The 24,037-nt window shown below is 42.0% G+C and overlaps 1 protein-coding gene across 1 annotated transcript; it reads right to left on the bottom strand.

Moving 5' to 3' along the window:
• Window positions 1-976: 976 nt before the first annotated feature.
• Window positions 977-24,037, bottom strand: derl2 (derlin 2). Its single transcript, XM_085927139.1, has 7 exons — window positions 23,787-24,037; window positions 18,709-18,774; window positions 8,316-8,389; window positions 5,917-6,010; window positions 5,130-5,325; window positions 4,949-5,039; window positions 977-1,532 (listed from the first exon to the last, which is right to left on the bottom strand). The coding sequence occupies exons 1-7, from the start codon at window positions 23,877-23,879 to the stop codon at window positions 1,424-1,426; spliced, it is 723 nt and encodes a 240-aa protein (XP_085783265.1). The 5' UTR covers window positions 23,880-24,037; the 3' UTR covers window positions 977-1,423.

Here is a 24,037-nt window from a genome sequence, read left to right on the forward strand (position 1 = left end):
TCAGTACACTCAAGAAGCATTTAATTCTGCTTACTAAGTAGGACATCTCAAAATTATATCAGAAAAAAATAATTTTTACAACAAAGACTCAAACTTGAGCACACAGCAGAAGGTACGTGGAAAGATTTTACAATTTATTTGATGCATCACAATCAGAACAGCTTTATGTCAACTCAAATTTCATCTATCTACTCTGAGAAACTGGGTGGGTTTAGGCTGCAGAGACAGGGGTAGCTCCTCACTTTGTTGACATCATAAAGTCATGACCCAACTGAATGAATGCTCCAAATGAGTAAATGGAGGAAAACACTACTTAGGGTGTGTTTTTGGTGAGAAATTCTCATTTTAAAAAGCTAAAAAAAAAAAAAAAAAAATTGCACGATATGGCTTCCATCCATCCATCCATTTTCTGAACCGCTTAGTCCCCACGGGGGTCGCGTCATCCCAGCCGTCATCGGGCAGTAGGCGGGGGACACCCTGAACTGGTTGCCAACCAATCACAGGGCACACAGAGACGAACAACCATTCGCACTCGCACTCACACCTAGGGACAATTTGGAGTGCTCAATCGGCCTATCAAGCATGTTTTTGGGATGTGGGAGGAAACCGGAGTGCCCGGAGAAAACCCACGCGGACACGGGGAGAACATGCAAACTCCACACAGGGAGGGTCGGAGGTGGAATCGAACCCACACCCACCTCTAACTGTGAGGCGGACATGCTACCTAGTGCGCCACCGAGCCGCCATAAACTTAACATATAAATATCAATTAATCAGTGTTCATGAAGGCACTGCGATATTAAACCTCTCACCCCACTGCAGCTACATGCTCATCGATCTTTGCCTGTGATTATTTCTGTGTTCATTGGTTGAGCAATAGTCTGAATTATCTTTTAATCAGATTTGTTAATGCACTAGATCATCACATTTCAATGTATGACAGATGAAGAGTGAAAATGATGTTATAATGACCAGATTTTGCATTGTTCAACCAACAATATTTAATTTAAAAGAAAAAACAATTACAGAGACTGTACAAATTGCACAGTACTGTGCAAAAGTAAACCAAATAATAAAATCATAAAGTCAGTCAACCCTAAGTTTGAAATTTACCGTGTTGAACAGACTTAGTAAACAGTTCCGCTTTTTGACTTAACCCTTTTTGTAAAAATAATTGCAACCATTTGTCCACTACTAACAGAGAAGAAAAAGAAAACATGACTCTCCGGAGAGAAACTGGCATAGGAAATTATTAGGATAATTCAAATCCACAATGAAAAACTAAACAAAAATAATCATTGGATTTTGCTCTCTTTTTGTTGTTATTGCATTATCCGCCCATGAATCAAAACAATCTTATCAGTCCAACGTCATCACTCTGGTGGAACATTTTTGGAAGATACTTGACAAAACCAAATTATTGTTATCCTCCAAAATGTGGTGGTCCCTCTCCCCAAGCAAACCCTCCTGGGCGCTCCTCAGGCAATGGATTGTAATTGGCATCATCGTCAGGTGTGTCAAACAGCATCTTTCTAGTAGTGTGGGGTTAGATTAGGGGATAAAGATATACATATAAAGCATTATTCAGGACTCAAAGTTTGTTTTATTAATCACATCCATCTGCCGCTGATCAGGGGTCAGGTCGCGGTGGCAGCAGTTTTAGGAAGGATGCCCAGACTTCCCTTTCCCCAGCCACTTTGTCAAGCTCATCGCAGGGATCACAAGGCGCTCCCAGGCCAGCCGAGAGACATCGTCTCTCCAGCGCGTCCTGGGTCGTCCCCGGGGTCTCCTGCCAGTGGGACATGCCCGGAACACCTCCCCGGGGAGGCGTCCAGGAAGCATCCTGATGAGATGCCTGGGCCACCTCTCAATGGGGAGGAGCAGCGGATTGACGCAGAGTCCCTCCCGGATGACCGAGCTTCTCACCCTATTTGTAAGGGACAGCCCAAACACCCTGCGGAGGAAACTCATTTCATCCCCTTGTATCTGGGATCATGCCCTTTCGGTCACGACCCATAGCTTGTGACCAAAGGTGAAGGTAGGAGCGTAGATCGACCTGTAAATTCAACACGATGGACCAGTACAAAGTCCGCGTCACAGCAGACACTGCACCGATCCACCTGTCGATCTCATGCTCCATCTTGCCCTCGCTCGTGGACAAGACTCCAAGATACTTGAACTCCTCCACTTGGGGCAGGATCTCATCCCCGATCCGGAGAGGGCATTCCACCCTTTTCCGACTGAGGACCATGGTCTCAGATTTGGAAGTACTGTCTTTCAGCCCGACCGCTTCACACTCGGCTGCGAACCGCTCCAGTGAGAGCTGGAGATCACGGCTTGAAGAAGTCAACAGCACCACATTGTCTGCAAAAAGCAGAGATGCAACACTGAGGTCACCAAACCGGACACCTTCAACGCCTCGGCTGTGCCTAGAAATTCTGTCCGATAAAGTTATGAACAGAATCCGTGAAAAAGGGCAGCCTTGGCGGACTCCAACCCTCACTGGAAACGAATCTGACATACGGCCGGAAATGTGAACAAAACTCCGGCATCGATGGTACAGGGACCAAACCACCCTGATCAGTTGGTTTGTCACCCTGTACTCCCGAAGCACCCCCCACAGAACTCCCCGAGGGACACTGTCGAACGCCTTTTCCAGGTTCACAAAACAAGTGGTCTGGTTGAGCGAACTCCCATGCACCCCCAAGGACCCTGCCCAGGGTGTACAGCTCGTCCACTGTTACACAGCCAGGATGAAAACCACACTGCTCCTCCTGAATCCAAGATTTGACCTCCCTACGGACCCTCCTCTCCAGCCCCCCTGAATAGACCTTACTAGTGAGGCTGAGGAGTGTGATTCCTCTGTAGTTGGAACACACCCTCCGGTCCCTCTTCTTAAAAACGGGGACCATCACCTCAGTATGCCAATCCAGAGGCACTGACCCTGATGTCCACGCAATGTTGTAGAGGTGTGTCAGCCAAGACAACCCCACAACATCCAGAGCCTTTCAGAACTCCGGGCGGATCTCATCCACCCCCTGGGCTTTGCCTCTGAGGAGCTTTTTAAATACCTCGGTGACTTCGACACCAGAGATTCTCCAGGCATTGCTTCAGCAATGGAAGGCGTGTCGGTGAAATTGAGGAGGTCTTTGAAGTGTTCTCCCCATCAACTCATGACGTCCCGAGTCGAGGTCAGCGGTACACCGTCTCCACTGTAAACAGTGCACCACTTCACCCTTCTGAGACGCCGGATGGTGGACCAGAATTTCCTTGAAGCCATCTGGAAGTCATTCTCCATGGCCTCGCCAAACTCCCACACCCGAGTTTTTGCGTCAGCAACCGTCAGAGTCGCATTTCGATCAGCTGCCTTCGGAGTCCCAGAGGCCAAAACGGCCTGATAGGACTCCTTCAGCATCCCTTACCACCGATGTTCACCAGCGGGTTCGGGGGTTGCCGCCACGACAGGCACAGACCACCTTACGGCTACAGCTACGGTTGGCTGCCTCTACAATGGCGGCACGGAACATGATCCACTCAGACTCGATGTCCCCCGGCTTCCCCGGGACGTGGGAAAAGCTCTGCCGGAGGTGGGAGTTGAAACTCTTTTTGACAGGGGATTCTGCCACACGTTCCCAGCCGACCCTTACAGAGCCTTTGGGTCTGCCAGGTCGGACCGGCATCTCTTCCCTCACCATCGGAGCCAACCCACCACCAGGTGGTAATCAGTTGACAGCTCCGCCCCTCTCTTCACCCGAGTGTCCAAAACATGCGGCCGCAAATCCGATGACACGACTACAAAGTCCATCATCGAACTGCGGCCTAGGGTGTCCTGGTGCCAAGTGCACGCATGGACACCCTTATGTTTGAACATAGTGTTCATTATGGACAATCCATGTCGAGGACAGAAGTCCAGTAACAGAATACCGCTCGGGTTCTGATCGAGGAGCCGTTCCAGGTCACACGTCATTGCCTGCGTGAGCATTGAAGTCACCCAACAGAACGATGGAGTCCCCAGAGGGAGCGCTCTCCAGCACTTCTTCCAAGGACTCCAAAAAGGATGGGTGCTCTGAGCTGCCGTTTGGTGCAAAGACAAAAACAACAGTCAGAACCCATCACCCCAACCGAAGGCAGAGAGAGGCTTCCCTCTCGTTCACCGGGGTGAACCCCAATTTGCAAGTGCCCGGCCGGGTGGCAATGAGTATGCCCACACCTGCTCGCCACCTCTCACCATCGGCAACTCAGTCTAGCCCCTCCCAAGAGGATTTGTACCAGAAGCCAAACCGTGTGTGGAGGCAAGTCCGACTATGTTTAGTCTGAACTTTTCTGCCTCGCACACCAGCTTGGGCTCCTTTCCTGCCAGAGAGGTGACATTGTTAGGTGACCCTGCCTTTGGCGCCGCCCAGCTCACTTTGGCCCTCTTTGGCCCCTCCCACAGGTGATGAGTCCATGGGAAGTTATCAATCACATAAAAGTGGAAAGTGTTTCAGAGAGTGTTCTGTAGTTTTGTTTTGCCACTTCACTGTCAAATTGACTTGAATCTACTAGGCCTGATCATGATTACTGATAAATTTCAGTTGATTACGGTGATCGGTGTGTGCATATTTCTCGATCAAGGATGTGCCTGGTTGCAATAAGCATACAGTAAATGGCGCTTAATGCAAGGCTACGGCTGCAAACCGCCATTATACTAAAAGCAGAAGGAGGTGGTCTCATTTGTGACAATAGCCAATCAGAGCTATTTACTTATATGCTCCTGTTTCGTGTTGCCGGAGTTGTGAATTGCAGACCGCCAGTAAACACCAAAAGACTAACTTAAATGAAGAAAAGTCACTCAACTTTGGTTGTGTGTTGTTGGTTTGGATATTAGGCCAATGTGCAAAGCAGTCAGTGCCCACAAAACTAGAACAATTTCTGGTGCTTAAATGGTTTAAAGGTTTTAGCAGCTCACATGATCGATGGAGTCTTCAGCCATCTTCCACCTCCAGGCTGGTTAGGAAAGACGTCTTCCAAGAAGAAGTATACATGACCAACTGCGATACCTGAGAAAGTTAAAAGACATTGAAAGACAATTATTAAGAGACATCATTCACTACACAGTGTATTGCAGATGACTGTTATAAATATTGTACCTAAAAGATCTATAATGATGGAATTGCCCAGCAGAAGTGAAAATCCCATCAGCACCCAAGGCAGGAAGGGTGCCTGGAAATTCAAAAGGCCAAAGAAATTCATTCGAACATTTGGATTTCGTCGACTCCATATGTACACCAACATTATTGTGAAAGCTTGGCCCAGGAACACCAAACTCACAAAAGTTCCAAATATCTGAAATAATATTAAGGAACCTGAAAAATATGTTGTTTTTTTAACCACGGTTAGTGTGAAGACTGCAATTAGCATGTGCCAAACCGTTGAACCATTTCATACCTAATATTAGTATGGGAGATCATAATCACATTATGTTTATATACAATGACATGAAACCATTGTCATTAAGTCATTGTAAAGGCATAAAATTCTAAGTTAATGATTATTTGCAAACAACAAAAGTTTATCAGTTTGAAGATAAAATATCTTGTCTTGTATGTAATGTATTCAAGTACAGTGATTTTCAGAATATAATACGCACCTGAATATATTCCTTTTTCATCATAAAAATCATGAAAAATCCACAGATAACCCACACCGGACTATAAACAGCAGGGTTCAATGCGAGATGAGCTGGAACAGCAACCCGAGGTAGAGCTTCATTTTAGAAATACAGTATTACTTGGTGATTATGTTTTGAAAGTCATGAACAGTTAACATAAAGATATAAAAGCTACAAATAAAAATAAGCACGTTTACATTTGTAAAATAAACTGGAGTTGACATCAAGAAAGAGGTTGGCTGTCCAAACTTCAATGAAAAGGATACAGTCATCAGAAATCCACCAAAGAGGAACATGAAAACAAAGTCACCTGTTCGCCCCCTGAAAGAACCCTCCTCCAGCATACGACAGTATCTGTATCTAAAAACAAATTGTTAAGGAAGTGGATGACATTTCTTAACAATCTCAGATAATGCAGAGAAAAATGGTAAGGTTGTTGATGGCTCATTTCCTCCATTAATTGTATTTTTCTAAAACAATTATTTTGTGTTGGTTTTGTGTCAAGTTAACATATTTTGGACTGTTATCAGCGTTTTGGCCATGACACTTGTCAGAGAATATTGTCACTTTTTGTGTGCAACTGTTATTTGGCAGACTATTTACAACAGCACAGAGAGAGAACACTAAATGTGATAGTGGATTTGAATCTTCTGTTGTGTGTTACTTGCCAATGAACTGGCTGGTGATAGAATTTTTTTTTTGTTTACATTCAAATTTAAAGTCTGGCACCAAATACAAATTAAACAGTCCCTTACAGTAAACTGTAAAGTAAATTTCTGGGTTTTTTTTTTGTTGAAAACATTTGGGTTTCAGAAAAAAAGTTTGGAATTTCATCTTTTATCCATCCATCCATCCATCCATCCATCCATCCATCCATCCATCCATCCATCCATCCATCCATCCAAAGATGTCGCGGGCGTGCAGGCAGTGGACACCCTGAACTGGTTGCCAGCCAATCGTAGGGCACATATATTTGTGAGTTCCACGTTTTTCAAATCCACAAATATATAGTACACAACTTTCTTGTGTATTTTATTGTTGTGTGTGTATTTATCATGACTTATCATTTGTAAACAACTACCAATCTACAATTTGAAGAGCTCAATCAAGCATGTTTTTGGGATGTGGGAGGAAACCGGAGTACTCGGAGAACCCCCTCACAGGCACAGGGAGAACATGCAAACTCCACACAGGAAGCGCAACCTCTGAATGTGAGGCGGACGTGCTAACCAGTGCGCCACAGAGCCGCCCTGCATCTTTTATTTCAGGGATTTTATTTTACTTTTAGATGTGTTGCGCCTCCTTATTTGAACCCACCCAATTTTCAAGTGAGCAATATTAGTGGAAGACAGAGGCGATCGCTCCAAGACTGCAAGGGAAGCTCAACTTCCCCTAAAATGTCAAACAATAAGTTATCAAATATATACTGTTAAGTGTACATGTCATTGATTAAATATGCGTTACAACGTGCTCGACCTTTGTTTTCCTCTCACTCGTTCTTGCAACTTCACAGTGATTTAAACCAGGGGTGTCAAACTCATTTTTTTCCACGGGCCGCATTGTAGTCATAGCTACTTTCGGAGAGCCATTATGACAGTCAACCCAAATAAATGTATGAGCATCTCATATTATATCCAGTAAAAGCTATAAAACAAACTCATCAATATCTCCTTTTCAAATCAGACGAGTAAAAACTGGTCAAATATTTAAAAAAAAGAAAAGATATTAAAAGTGAAGACAATTTGCAATTCTAGTAGTGACACGAATGTGATGCACAATTTGTCTTTGCGGGCCACATAAAATGATGTGGCGGGCTGTATCTGGGCCTCTGTGCTTTAAACAGTGTACCACAGGTGTCAAACTCCAGTCCTCAGGGGCCACATTCCTGCATGTTTTTTTAAGTTTCTCCGTGCTTTCCTGGGTTTCCTCTGGGTACTCTGGTTTCCTAAAACACGCATAGTAGGCCAATTGACCACGAGCTTGATGATTGCACAAATTTCCTACTTAGTTAATAGACGTGTGTATTGCGCATCGAGCGTAAATATTATTCTTTACTCATTTTTCGCCAGTCTGTGATTACACGTTTTTCAGATGCACACATATTTGTGATTTCAACGTTTTTTAAATCCACAAATATATAGTACCCGACTTTCATGTGTATTTTATTGTTGTGTGTGGATTTATCGTGACTTATCATTTGTAAATATTCAATTCGGTGTGCAGTATGGAATGTGTGTTAATCGGTCACGTGCATTTCTTTTTGACGCAAACATGCCGTTTCAAGACACACACACACCTCAGATATTTATGTGTAATAGGCTACGCTTCCTCTGTTTGCAAGGAGGCGGTGTTGCAGTCTCCATTGAAAAGGAACGAGCCATCTCCTGTTTCTCATTTAGAAATTGTAAATTGAAAAACGAAAAATAAGCCTACTCTTATTATTATTATTTCTTAAGCGTACTCTTATTCTTATTATTTCTTAATCTTTTTGCCTGCAGTTTCACTTCGAATTGATGCCCAACCCTAAGTATGTGTGATTGGCTCATGACCAGTTCAGGCCTCTTGCTGTGATAGGCTCCATCATGCCTGCAACAATAGCGAAGATGATTCAGAAAATGGATATTATGCATCTGAATGGAGTTGGACTGAAAATTGAGAAGGATACAAAAATATCATATTGAACAGAAAATTGAAGCCCACTGGACCAAAAAAAAGAAAGTTTGTTATTAGTCGCCATACCTATAAAAAAAAGGAAGAAAAACAAGATTATGCAGCACCCACAACACATTGTGAACATTTCATACATTTTTTTCAAGTGAGAATCTTCAGAGTCTTTAGAGTTGGTAAATATAATATAACAATATATAATAAATACAGTTCTCGAACAATTCGTTATTCGAACAAAAAATTTGAGATTTTTTTTGGATATTAGAACTGCTACCTCAGTATAAACATTTAAGACACGTTTAAAGACGTATTTCTATGATATGGCCTTTAATTAACCTGAAGTAGCCGATTCGGCTGGAGTTTGTTTTTGCTCCCTCTCCCCGACCCCACTCCCCCCACCCCTCCCCGGCTGGGGAGGTGGTTAGGTGACACCCAAGCTGACGACGGCTATCTAGATTCTCGTGGACCAATTTCAGCATGAGGGAACTGCAGCGGATTACCCTCCTAGAGGACACTGCCAGGACAATCGAAGGCACCTCCGACAGCTCTTCGCTTTGGCCTGGACATCCACTTTTTGATTTCCATATTATGTATTTTATGGGCCCTCTTTGCATCCATTGCAGCCTGGTGATCCTGAAAGGGGGATCCTTCTATCTGTGGTCCTTTCTCAAGGTTTCTCATTTTTCCCCTGGTAGGGGTTTTTGAGTTTTTCCTTGCCCTTTTGGGAGCCCAAGATCAGGGGATGCTTTGAGAATAATTGTCAATCGATTGTCTATGTGAAGCCCTTTGAGACTGCTTGTGATTTAGGGCTATACAAATAAACTTGACTTGACTTTAGTTTAAGTGAAAAAGCGAGTGTGTGCGTTGATACGGAATGCATTGAGTAGCTTGTTAGCTTTGGTGGCAGGTTTGTGTCTGCGCAGCCAAAATGCTGCAGTGAGGGGGTGTGGTCACTGTCTATTACACATGTGCGGTTCACTGTGATTGCCTCCCAACATGCTTACCTGTATGTCAATCAAGCGATGGGATGGATTCTAGCCTAAACATTTATTTATTTTTAAACGTCATGCGATTGACCAGTAGTAGCTTACTTCGGTGACGCCCCTGACCACAGTTGCCGTAATGCTGAAAGTGATGAGACCTTTTAATTTGCTAATCATACTGAAACGTACTTGAACATTTTGGAAGAGCGCTGTATACAACCGGTATGGATCGACAAATTCATCAGTTAATCCATATATAAGGAGCTCTGCATTATAAGGTGCACTGTTTTTGTTCAGTAAATTTTAAGCTTTTAAGTACGCCCTATAATGCGGAAAATACGGTGTATATATATATATATATATATATATATATATATATATATATATATCTCCACTGTATTTTTCAAACTATAAGTCGCGTTTTTTTTCATAGTTTGGGTGAGAGGGGCGACTTATACTCAGGAGTGACTTACATGTGAAATTATTCACAGATTTATAAAAAACGCGACTTATAGTTTGATATATATATATATATATATATATATATATATATATATATATATATATATATATATATATATATATATATATATATCCACTGTATTTTTCAAACTATAAGTCGCGTTTTTTTCATAGTTTGGGTGAGAGGGGCGACTTATACTCAGGAGTGACTTACATGTGAAATTATTCACAGATTTATACTTGATCATTAACACATTACTTCCTCGTATAGTTGATCACTTCACATGTTCACGCCTCCGCTCATCACTCACCCCATCCAGCGCTGCTATCTTAGTCCACTCACTTGTCACCTCTCGCTTAGATTACTGCAACTCCATCCTTTTTGGTCTCCCTCAAAAACTCCTCCATAAATTGCAACTGGTCCAGAATGCTACTGCTCGCATTGTCACTGGAACCACTGTCTACCATCATATCACTCCCGTTCTACACCAACTTCACTGGCTCCCCATAAAACAGCGCATTGATTATAAAATTCTCCTTCACACATTCAAGGCCATCCATAACCTTGCTCCTCCATACCTGTCAGACCTCCTTCATGTACACAGTCCTACCCGGTCTCTCAGGTCTGCCTCCAGTATCACCCTCACTGTCCCCTCATTTCATCTGTCAACTATGGGGGCCAGAGCCTTCAGTTGCTCTGCCCCTCGCCTCTGGAATTCCCTCCCCCCGGACATCAGAAACATTGACTCTATTGAACTTTTTAAATCTCACCTCAAAACCCACCTGTTTAGGTAGGCATTTGTCTAAGTTTATTGCTCTGCTCAAGAGGTCTCTTTGCTTTTAGACTTCTTTTCTTTTAATTGTGTCGATTTTATGTGTGTTCGGCGACTTTGAGTGCCGTGACAGGCGCCATACAAATAAAATGTATTATTAGTGTGAAGGCCTTCGCCTTCACACTATTGTTATTCTACTTTATTTTTCTTCTTCTTATTATCCTACTTTATTCCTCCCACTTTTTTGACACTTAACTACTCCCACATGCTTTAACCGATTCACCCCATTCCAACTTTCACACGTTCCAAAAATTCACGGCATGACTGCTAGTATTTCATTTGTTCATAACATTTACCGTTTTTGCATAATTAGCAAATTTGTGCCTTAAAATCCCCCATTCATTCTTAATGGCGCATTAGACACGAGCGACGTTCAGGAGTGAGTTCAAATTTTGACATCTGACAACTTTTTTCATGATTTCTTTCCTTAACTCGTTTATTTAACTTTTATTTTTTTTATTTATTTATTTTCCATTCATTCATTTAGTTATTCATTTAATTTTAAGTTATAACATCATTTTACCGTTTTAACGGCATTTACCATTTTTATTTCTTGTTTAATATCATCATTCCACCACGGCAACACTAAGCCGCTGTTTAGCTCAGTAAGAAGAGACTGGAATTTGGAGCACGAGCACTGTTCCCGTGCGAGTTCAAATCCCGCTTGACCAATATTTTTTTTTCATTCATTCAATTTTAACACATCACTTTAATAATTATTTTCATCATCATCATTAATTCATTTAGTTATTCATTTAATTTTAAGTTAAAAACATCATTTTACCGTTTTAACGGAATTCACCATTTTTATTTCTTGTTTAATAGCATCATTCCACCGCAGGAACATTAAGTCGCTGTTTAGCTCAGTAAGAATACAATGGTCCTCTGACCATGAGCCACTTCCGCGAGCGAGTTCGAATCCCGGTTGGCTCTAATTTTTTTATTCATTAATTTTTCATTCATTCAATTTTAACACATTTTAATAATTATTTTCATCATCATCATTAAATTACCATTTTTATTTTTATTTAATCAGCATTATCAATTTACCATTTTTATGTCATTTAATCATCATTTCGAGTCCCACAATAGTGTGAAGTGCCTTCGCCTTCACACGCAATTTCTCCAGAAATTGCCAATTCTAGTTATTATTATTATTATGTTATTTTCACTTTAAACCGTATAAGGGTGCACTAGGTCTGTGGAAACTCCTAAGAGTTTAAGATCAGGGGATATTTGAGAATATTTGTCAATTTTCGCACGTCTTGAGTGTTGTCAGTCACCTAAATGTTGAACAGAGGCTGAGCTGTATCAAAGTTTGGCATGCTCAAACATGGGCAATAAAATTTTTGAATCTTGAATAATTGGAGCCTCGCTGACAATTAGTTTCATTCACTGACTTCCGGAGTCAGGAGATTTAATGATTTGGAGTGACACAGATGGTTTGATAAACTTGTTATTTATGTTTTAACTATTTGACATATAATTTATTTAGAGTAGCAACGTATATGTTGTTATACTTCAGTAGTTTCCGATTGTCTAGCGAGGCCGTGAAGGCAGCAGAAGGGGGGAGACTGATAGAGCAATCCAGGGTGCTCTTATGTTGAGCTCTTATTTTGTGAAATAAAGAGCCGGTTACCAAACCCACGTCTTGCCTGGTACTTTGGTAACGCTACAATATACACTGCTCAAAAAAAATTAAAGGAACAGTTTTTTATCAGGGTAAGGCATGAATTCATTTACACCTTTCTGATAAGGTTTTGGTCAGGCACGTGGCAGAGGGGGTTGTTAATCACTTTCGGCTGCATTGGTGTTGATGGAATTAACAACAGGTACACTAGAGGGGCAACAACGAGATGGTCCCCAAAACAGGACTGGTTTTGCAGGTGGAGGCCATTTCAAGCTCCTCCCTCTTGATCTTTTTAGACTGTTTTTCCACAAGTGTTGGCTTTAGCAAGAGTCATTATCACGACTGGAAGCATGAGGCGATTTCTTAACCCTCCTGACGTTGCGCAGATTGTCCAACTCCTCCAGGATGACACATCCATGCGTGCTGTTGCAAGAAGATTTGATGTGTCTCCCAATACAATCTCCAGAGCATGGAGGAGATTCCAGGAGACAGGCAGTTACTCTATGAGAGCTGCACAGAGCCGTAGACGGTCCTCATCCCATCAGCAGGACCGATATCCGCTGCTTTGTGCAAGGAGGAACAGGTTGAGCACTGCCGAGCTCTACAGAATGACCTTCAGCAGGCTACTGGTGTGAAAGTTTTTGCCCAAACAGTCAGAAACAGACTTCACGAGGGTGGCTTCAGGGCACGACGCCCTGTAGTGTGCCCTATGCTCACTACTCAGCACCGTGGAGCTCGATCGGCATTTGCCATAGAACACCAGAATTGGCAAGTCCGCCACTGGTGCCCTGTGCTTTTCACAGATGAGAGCAGGTTTACCCTGAGCACCTGTGATAGATGTGAAAGGGTCTGGAGAAGCCAAGGAGAGCGCTATGCTGCCTGCAACATCATTCAGCATGACCGGTTCGGTGGTGGGTCAGTGATGGTCTGGGGAGGCATTTCCATGGAGGGACGAACAGACCTCTACAGGCTAGAGAACGGCAGTCTGACTGCCATTAGGTATCGGGATGAAATCCTTGCACCCAAGGTCAGACCCTACGCGGGTGTAGTAGGTCATGGGTTCCTCCTGATCCACGACATTCCCGGCCTCATGTGGCAAGAGTATGCAGACAGTATCTGGAGGACGAAGGAATTGACACAATTTAATGGCCCTCACAATCACCTGATCCAAACCTAATAGAACACCTTTGGGACATAATGTTTCGGTCCATCAGACGCCGCCAGGTTGCTCGTTAGACTTTGCAGGAGCTCACTGATGCCCTTAGACAGATCTGGGATGACATCCCACAAGACACCATCCGTCGTCTCATTAGGAGCATGCCGCGACGTTGTCAAGCATGCATACAAGCATGTAGGGGCTACACACGATATTGAAAAGTTTTGAATTGCAGAAATTGAATTTAGGCAAAATAGACGAGCCTGCCACATCAATTTTTCACTTAGATTTTTGGGGTGTCTATATACTGAGCCCTCTGTAGGCTGAAACCTTTATTTCCATCAAAAGATGTGGCATCCTTTTGTTCCTGAGACATTAAACTGTCCATATCAATATAAATATCCAACTTTTTTTTCACCATTGAAATCTGATGTGTTTTCAAAGTTTTCCTTTAATTTTTTTGAGCAGTGAAGTTATAAACGTAGATCTGTGGAATAATTGGAGCCGCAACTGACAACGAGGCTGACGTCAGCGGCACACGCAGGTCCGCAGTCAACAACTGTTATATTTTACTGACACAGAGGATGAATATTCCGATGGATTTATTGGTTTGGGGTGACACGGATGGTTCGTTAAAATTGTTGTTTAAATTACATTTGTTTGATACATCTAGTCTGACGTCAGCGGCGCACGTAGTTCCGGTGTCAACAGCTGTTTTTTGTTTTTTTTAAGTGACGAGACGATTTTTGCTCCTATTATTTGTTTATTTATTTATATTTATTTGTCACTCTTGATTATTTATTGTTTGTGCCTTCTTGTTTCTACTTTTTGTGTTGTTTTTTTGGATGTTTTGTTATATGTCTTGTCACTGTGGGATAGTGGGTAACGCAATTTCTATCTCTGTGTGTCTTGGCATGTGAAGTAATTGACAATAAAGCCGACTTTGATTCCAATGGATTCAATGATTTGGAGTGACACGGATGGTTCGAGAAAAATGTTTATATTACATTTATTTGATGTATCTAGTCTGACGTCGTTCCGAGTCAACAGCTGTGTGTTGTTTTTTTTTTTTTTTTGAGTGACACAAGACGAAGATTCCGATGGATTTAATGATTTGGAGTGACACGGACGGTTCGACAAAATTGTTGTTTATATTATTGTTATTTGATATATACACACCGTAATTTTCGCACTATAAGTCGCGGTTTGGGTGGGGGGATGACTTATACTGAGGAGCCACTTATGTGAATTTTTTCACAAATTTTCAAAATTCCCACAAAAAAAAAAAAAAGAAAAAAAGAAAAAAAGAGAAACCGCTATAAACAAACCACGATGTAGCAAGGGATTGCTGTAACTTGAATTTCAAGAGACATCAGCAGCGCGGCGGTTGTTTACATAAAGGACAAAGAATCCCGTACTACCGGCATCATTAGCGGCTTTGTTTGTAAGGGACACGGAGGACGAAGACTTTTAAGGATTTAACGATTTGGAGTGACACAGAAGGTTTGAAAAACTATTATGGCTTTTACGCACACCCTACTCGACAGAGCTCTCTTTCACCTCCGTGGATAGAAGTCGGGGGCCGGGGCTTGGCTGGGTGGCTGTCCGGGGACGGTGGATGGGGTTCGGACATGGCTTTTAAGCACGCCTGGTCCTACTCTACGGAACTCTCTTTCACCTCCGTGGATGGAAGTCGGGGGCCGGCGCCGGCCGGGTGGCTGTCCGGAGACGGTGGATGGGGCTCTGACATGGCTTTTACGCACGCCCGGTCCTATTCTATGGAGCTCTCTTCCACCTCCGTGGCTGGAAATGCCACCTTCGGGGATGGAAGTCCACGCCGCCGCACGCCTGGAAGTCCACGCCGGTGCTTGGGGTTGTGTGGCGGTGAACTATTTATGTTATAGTTATTTGATAAATTTTATTTTGTGTAGCAACTTGTTTATGTTTTTATCGTTACAGTTCAGTAGTTGTTGCCTCGTTGAACTCTTGTTTTGTTAAATAAAGAGCCGTTTACCAAACCCACGTCTTTGCTTGTACTTTGTTAACACTACAATAGTTATATACTAGATCTGTGGAATAACGACGTGGCTGACGTCAGGGTCCAAAGGACGAGGAATTTGATCGATGGATTTAATGATTTGGAGTGACACAGATAGTTTGATAATATCGTTTTAATGTGATAGTTATTTGAAATCTATTTTATCGTTATATGGGTCTGTGTGAGTCATGGTACTCGGCGAGCGTGTAGTGGAGTACCATGACGGACGTGGAGAAGTGGTGGATCCTGGAGATGAGTGGAGGCGTTAGCCGCACCCGAAAGCCAGATGGTGAGACGCACGAGCAACGGCGTCGTCCTCGACGGCGGCACGCCAGGGAAAAACTTTGGGGGTAGGAAGCCGCGGCAGCGCCGCCCGACGATGCAGGCCCGCCAAGGAGCCCACCCTGTCCAGGTCGCGTCGATGGCTCCCACGCCAAGCCTCACGGCACCAACAAGTCCAGCCAGCACACAGCAGTTACAGATCACGGCAAGTTTTTTTTTTTAAATGTATCCTTGGTATTTCGGCGGGTAATCCAGTTTTATATCGAGGTAGAAATCAGTCGGAGTCGAAGTCGGAGCAGCGAGAAGCGGCAGCCAGGTGCGCCCGCGTCCTCACGCATGCTCAGTCCCACCAATCATCATCATTTTATAGGTCTCCCTGCTGCAACACACCTGATTCAAATGATCAGGATTGTCATCCAGCTTCTACAGACCTTGCTAATTATCTGACCATATGAATCAGGTGTGTTGCAACAGGGTAACATAGAAAACATGCAGGACATGTTGCCTTCGAGGACCGGAATTGCCTACCCCTGCCCTATGCCCTGAAGGGGCAGAATTGGCTTCCGACATCTAAAAGGACAAGATTAGCAGAACAATTTCAGATTCTTTCCAACCAAACATGGGGCTCTGTATCACAGCCCAACAGCTCAGAACTCGCCGTCAACCAACCACGTTAGCCAGGCACTGCTGGTGAAGCAGCCAGGAGGACCTCCCAGCCGCGTCGCCCAGCCGGTCACACAGTGAAGTAGCTCACTGCCTGCCTGCTGCCGACCGTGTTCGGTGCTGCCGGACCTCTCCCCAGCCACCTCTTCTTCTGGATCCTAAGAAGTTCCCAAGCCAGCCAGAAGACAGTCAGATGCCCGAGCCAGTCATCTGGTTCCTCTTAACATGGACTAGCAGCTGTTCATTTCCGAGTTCTCTCCCGGTTGATCAAGCTTCTCACCCTACTTCTAAGGGTTCCAAGCCCAAAGTAAGCGCTACATCGACTTGTCCGGACATGAAGGCAAGTACGGCTTTGAATGCTAGCAAACCAGCTAAAATGGCTGCGAGTAGCTCCGAAGCTAATGTCTCTTCAGTAGTCTCCCCGGATGCTCTATCCATGAATTTACTTGTTGCTGAACTGGATTAAAAACGTATTTCACTATTGGACGACATGACGCTGTTGATCCAAGATTCGGTGAGACCTTCACAAGCATCACTGGAGGCATTCCGTGAGGCAGTGAATGGCTTTAATGGCTACCTCTTGGCAACAGAAACTGCTATCACAGAACAATCTTACAAGAGATATAAGAGAAAGATGCTTGGATTGTGTTTTCTCTAATGAACTGAAACAAAAACATAACTGTGGTTCAGAATGTTCAAGCACAGTCTGCTGTAGGCGCCAGACTGAGGTAGGAATTAAAGGATGTACAAATGAAGTGCAAAACATTTAAAGTAACATGATATTTGCTTTAACTAACTTTTCATTTTTAATGAATGTATTATTTCTTGTTAGCCCAAATAACCAGAACACGTTTGGAATTTAGGGCATGAAAGTGCAACGGTAAAGGTGCAAAGCCCAAATAAATTACTAAAACAACAAAAATAATCTGATTAAGAGTAATTAGTGGCTCAATGCCAAATTTCTTAATGCTCTCACAGGATGATGCCTTATTGTTGTTGTTTGACAAGAAACGGCAAGCAGGAGCTGCTCATCGCTCGATATAATTTTCATCGCCATGTGACTGCTTGTGCCCGGGGTACCCAAATCCTTTCCTCCCTGCCTATTTAAGTTTTGTTTAGTGTGATGAGCGGGGTTTTGTTTTAAAGTCCAAGAAGAAAAAAACCTGGGATCCTGTGAACTGCCGTTTAAAACCATTTATGGCCCCAAAATCCATGCATTCACAAAAACGGAGCAAAAATGCACAAAGTTCAGTTTACATTCATACAAAATATGAACTTTTGTTGAATGAACGCGTTCAGGCACAACACTGTCTGTTAAATATGGCCTGGATCTCTACTCGCCACACACGCGGGGGCGGAACGGTTGAGTTGCGCATGCACGTCTCAGAATGGAAACACCAAATAATCATTTGTGCTCGATTATATGAGTTTTGAGATCGTCTGGAGCCAAAATCGTAATCATGATTAAAATGTGATTAATTGAGCAGCCGTAATTCAAATTCAAAGACATTTCAAACTCAAACAGGAAAATCCTCCATCAGTGCATTAAACGCTAAAAACTACAAATATCTAACACTCACTTTTTGGTTCTTTTATCACAAACAAGGTATTTTAGGTTGCATTAATACATTGTTTGTGATAAAAGAACCAAAAAGTGATTGACAAAGGAAACAAAATGAACTTAGTACAACTACAAATATCTAAATAATGAGGGTTGTCTGACAAGAAATAAAAGCTGACATACAAGAAAAATTATGTGTGAAATCACATTGCTATTTTACTTCATTACTATCACACCATTACCATTACACCAATCTGCATGGTCACTTATCTTACAATAAATGGTTGGGATGTCAGATGTTAAATATTCAATGAGAGTTTATACTGCCCAAATGCTGAAGTAATTATACTTTTATACAGTAATGTACATAGACAAAATGATCAGTGATGTGTAAAATGTTTGAAATATTTCACGATAAATTGTTTTAGACCTTTTAAAAATATTAACAATTTATTTTCTATGTTGTGAAAGATTCAAATGACCATATATATTGTATTTTTTTAATGCAAATAAAATACATTTTAAGTTGCTTAGCTGTCAGCAACTACTTCATTGATTTTTACCGATGTTTTAGGTCTTTGCCATGGTATTGTCTCAGTACCGGTAATGAGGTATGCAGTTATTGTATCGAAGTAAGCAAAGATTTTGGTATTGTGACAACACTGACCTTTCAATAGCTGCAGAAGGACAGTAACTAACATTTGAGGCTAGTTTCACATTTTATGTTTCCTGAAATTAAACCAAGATTAATGGTGATTATGACACTCTAGTTTGCTTACTCACTTGGTAATTCCTTAGGATCAAATCTGGATTGAAGTATAGTTGAAAAGGTGTGATGATCTCTAGTTGCTGCAAGAAAGAAAAAACAAACATGACATCAATGAACTTGATACTGAATCCCACACGGCTTCAACAGTCAAGGATGGGTACATAAATACAGGTAAACCTTGATTTTACGCGGACTTTGGTGTGCGGATTTTGGCAATCGCGTTAACCCTGAAAGCACGTTATTTAGAAAGTCCTGGAAAGGGGGGGGCAAAATTCTGAACCATGCATACGAGTGTATCGGGAAATTGCAGTAGGGAAACAAGCAATATGATACATGTTTGCATTTGGGGAATGGCATTATTGTTCTGGGTGAGAATTAATACGATATGAATATTAAAAATGATAAGAACTCTTTACATGCCCCTGCTTACTTCCGGTGGGTTTGTTCCATTGTGCTAATGTACAACCTTTATGTTATTGCTGCGGTCCCTTTAAGAGAGATGGAAAAAGAGTTGATGGGAGTTTTGAAGCACCACGTTACTGAGGAACATGGAAAGAGAAAAAGAATAAACAACACACCGTTGCGTTGTCAAATGTAGAAACTGCCTTGTCTTTTCGCACTAAGATTTCTACAATATCGTCCATTTAAAATGGGAGTCTGCGAGCTGAGGCTCATATGAGTTTGCGGGTGGCTAATGCTATAGTGATAGCTGCTATACGCACAATGCTATTTCATGTCAAAATAGGCTGCTCTGTTAATGTTTCGAGTAAACTTACGAATCGATATGGAAGGGAAACATAGGTAAGCAGTACCAAGGTGTTAGATCAAACTTTAATCAGTTCCGATCATTTTTTAAGCCCTCGTTTGAGAAACGCGATTGTTTACACTTTGCTGAGGCTCATGGGAGTTTGCGGGTGGCTAATGCTATCGTGATAGCTGCTACCAAGGTTATTTCATGTCAAAATCAGCTGCTCTGTTAATGTTTTGAGTAAATCTACGGATCGATATGGAAGGGAAACATAGGTAAGCAGTACCAAGGTATTAGATCAAATTTTAGTCAGTTCTGATCATTTTATAGGATAGTTAGAGAAACATGATTGTTTACAGAGGGCTCATTGGTTATTGGCTAGTGGATGAATATCGCAACCCTAGTCAACCGCAATTTGTTGCAGTATAGCTTCTATTTTATCCCCCTTGTCAGCCGGTGCGCCTTATATATGGACAAAGTTTTAAAATGGGACGTTCATTGAAGGTGCGCCTTATAATCCGGTGCGCCTTTTGGTCCGGGAAATACGGTACATGTAAGTAAGTAATGTGTTAATGATCAAGTAATTAGTAAATAATTTCACATATAAGTCGCTCCTGAGTATATAAATCGCACCACCTGCCACACTAAAAAACTGCGACTTATTGTCCGGATAATACGATAATAGGGAATGGATAAAATTGAACAGATTAAATAATATCCCCCAAACAGATTGCAAAAGTATCTTTGAAGCACTTGAAGTGATTAGATTAAAAAAAAAAAATTCAATCCTGGAGACTCCAAGTGTACATCAAAATGGATATAAAAGGTTAAAGAAAAGGATTTTGCATGTTAATATTTATATTAGTTTTTTTCCCCCAACAAACCATAACTCAAATCTGTGTATAAAATATTCACATTGTATATAACCGTAGTGTATTGGGTATTGTTAGTGAAATTTTTATGTACACTTTGGCTCAAAGTTAATTAAGGAGTCAACTTTATGCATAATTGAAATCTGTTAAAAGCACACAGTTGGGTGTAATGATCGACTATGAAGGGTTTCGATGAAATATACTGATCATTACCATTTTCATAAATATCGGCCAATGATAATCAGTCACCGATCGAACTTGTCATGAATCTGCATGACTGGACTGACTTTTCCCTAACGGCAACAGCTGGAATTGGGACCCAGTAAATCTGGAATCCAGTTGAAATGCAACACGGCAGCCGACATGTCACAAGCCTGGCAGTCCGCAGCTTGGCACAAACATTTGAACTGACAAATCAAATGTGTTTACTGGGTGTGACGTATCCTTTGTGTGCAACATCACAAAATACGTGCGCAAGAAAGATAGTAGTTTGTTACTCAACATGAAACTCAGTTTTGAATAACTAGAAACACTCAGTCATTAACACACAGCCTACACGTCACAAGCCTGGCAGTCCGCGGCTTGGCACAAACATTTAAACTGACAAACCAAATTTGTTTACTTGGCGTGCCGTATCCTTTGTGTGCAACATCACAAAATACAGAGAGATGGTAGTTTGTTACTCAGCATTAAACTCAGTTTTGAATAACTACAAACACAAGGAGTCATTAAAACCCCAGCAGCCGATGGCAGTGGAAGTATTTACAGTAATCCCTCATTTATTGCGGATAATTGATTCCAAGGCCACCCGCGATATGTGAAAATCTGCGAAGTAGTGTCACCCTCTCATTTTTAACATACATACATTTTTTGTGTATCAAAAAGTGTATATTAAACTATATAAGTGCATATGTTATCATTAGAACATTAAATAATAGTTTCAAACATGTAAATACTATATTAATACATAGTATAAATGACAAAATAATGTATAAATAATCTAAATATAAATATGATACGTGTGTGCACGCGCGCGCACGTGTGTGTGTGTAGATGTAGCTAAAGTATAGACTGTAAATATGTTAGAACTACTTTATTATAACATTTTTAGAACAAGATACAAGTGTACATACTGTAAATATGTTTTTAGAACTCTTATTGTTATAACCTTTTTATAACAAGTTACAATACTGTAAATATGGTTTTAGAACTCAATGATTATAACAATTTTTTTTTAATAAAAAGGTACAAGTGTACGTACTGCAATTGTGTGGACATTCCTTGCCTTCTGGTGGCGTGTGGGCAACTTTTGTGACATGATTCCTCAATTTATAAGGTTTATTTTGCATTAGTAATTTTTTTTTGGGGGGGGGGGGAATCCCCAACGTACTGAAGCCGCGTTAAACGATTACTGTATTTCAATGGAGGATATGCACTGACATCACAGATTGGGGCAGCCATTATTGATGGGGTGGCAAGAAGCCTCGTCCGCTGCCACTAGACTTCAGAGGATGGCGGCCTGGGTGGGTGTCGTGATTATTTCATCCAGTTGGACCAAGAAAGCCGCAAGAGATACATTGAAAAAAAAAAAACATTCGTGTTGATCCGCTGTGGAAACCAAGTAAGAACACCACCAGCTCAAGCGTAGTAGGCGCTGGGACAGCAAGTGTTTGGTCCTCTGATAAGGCGACTTTTCCGCCAGTAACATATCCAGACATCCATCCATCCATTTTCTGAACCGCTTAGTCCCCACGGGGGTCGCGGGCGTGCTGGAGCCTATCCCAGCCGTCATCGGGCAGTAGGCGGGAGACACCCTGAACTGGTTGTCAGCAGACGAACAACCATTCGCACTCGCACTCACATATCCAGACATTTACAACTATTTGATAGATTGTCCAAGTCCATATACCAAGGAAGACCTCAGAGCCTACAAGTTTGCAACAATATTGCTACGTGACTGCTGGTTATGTCCATTCGGTCGAGTCACAGGCAGTGGAGCAAAACGGAGAAGATGCCAGCCATGGCAGTACATAATATAAGAATAATCTATTATAATTGTAGATATGTGAACAACCTAATTATTAGAAACTACCAATTGGACAAACATACTGTAATGATGCTGTGTAATTATGCATTCCTTAGGTCATGGCTGAGTAGCAGCAAGAAAAAGGGTATATCCGAGCAATAATAATAAACTTTATTACAGGCTCTTGGCCCACAGGGTAAAAAACTAACATCACACAAATTAAAATAAATAAAGAGTACATTTCAAATGTTATGAGAGGGAGGCACTCATGCCAGCTTCCTCTGATGGTGGATGTGTACCATATTGCACAACATCCAGTATACCTCACAGATGAATGTTGACGTCAATAAAACAAAATTACGTACTTCACACAAAGTGATCTGAGCAGATGTAAGAATGGATAATTGACTTTCAAAGCTTGGAGCTGTTGCGGCCATGTTCCGCCCTACGAAGCGCCGCCACCCAGCTATCCTTTCTGGGCTGGTCCGCAGGGAACCGATACAGCTTCTTGGTATCGCCTTTTTGAAAGCACTAGGCACATCCTATGACACAACAACTCTTCACCATGGTTTAAGTTGCACCGTAACAACTCTGCCACGATCTGCAACCGATAAAATGCTGAAAAATGCTCCAGTACCAGCCTTGGCCCTATTAGCGTCCGCCGATTTTTTCCACCCAAACAAACCGTCGGCCGGTCTGTGACGTCACGTGCATATCCTCCATAGAAGACCGCTCTTCGCTGATTGGTCTATTCGAACTGTCTATTTACTCAGGTTTGCCCCGCGTCGCTGTAGCATTGGTCTGGCTTGCCAGGCTAACACGTCACACTAAAATAACCTATTCGTGACGACTGTAATCACGGTAAAATCGCTTTGCGTTAGCAGGAGAGTTGCCGGTTGCTGTAAAATAATCACTACCAATAAATAAATAAATAAATAAATACGTTAGTTAGTAAGTCAATCAGTCAGTCACTCAGTAAGTAAATAAATAAATGTTTGGCTTCACTCGTAGCCAAAATAACAATAGTACTCGGTACGAAGTATTACTCGTAATATTATTCTGATTATTATTATTATTATTATACATCACAAAAGAATTGTCATTTTTGCTCCGTGTGTGAACGTTTACATATTATTGCTCAGTAAGGCAAGAAGGCAAACAGAAATTATTTGTGGCGATGAAAAATGATGTGTAATTAAATTCGTATCCATATTTTGCATTTAATGGTGCATAGGTTTTGCTCTTCAAAGAGTGGGTGGCGTTTCTTATACACGCGTTAGCTTACAATATGTGAATGATAAAGCAGAAGTGATACTATAGATAATAGTAATATAATAATAATAATAATAACAACTGTTATAGGAATGAAGTGCGAATAAAGCGAAGTGAATGTAAGGTTTCCTCTGTAACCTCTGACAAGCCAACAGTCACGAGTATTCATCTTACCACTGCTGCAGTTGTAAGGACACATGCTGTAGTATATGCCCTCGTCACAAGCGGAATCTGTAAATACTCCTGTTGAAAAGTCTGGTAGGCCATTCTGAACAGAATCTACGCATCCGATACTTTCCAGTCACGCAGTTTTACATTGAATGGCCGTCTCCAAACATGTGGGTCGACGACTCTTTATTTTTATTATGATTATCTTCTTCCTCTTCTTCTTCGTTGTCGTCTTCTTCTTCGTCGTCTTCTTCTTT

The sequence above is a fragment of the Syngnathus leptorhynchus genome, chromosome 12 (assembly GCF_054491065.1).
Source record: "Syngnathus leptorhynchus isolate UIUO chromosome 12, UIUO_Slep, whole genome shotgun sequence".
Taxonomy (NCBI): Eukaryota; Metazoa; Chordata; class Actinopteri; order Syngnathiformes; family Syngnathidae; genus Syngnathus; species Syngnathus leptorhynchus.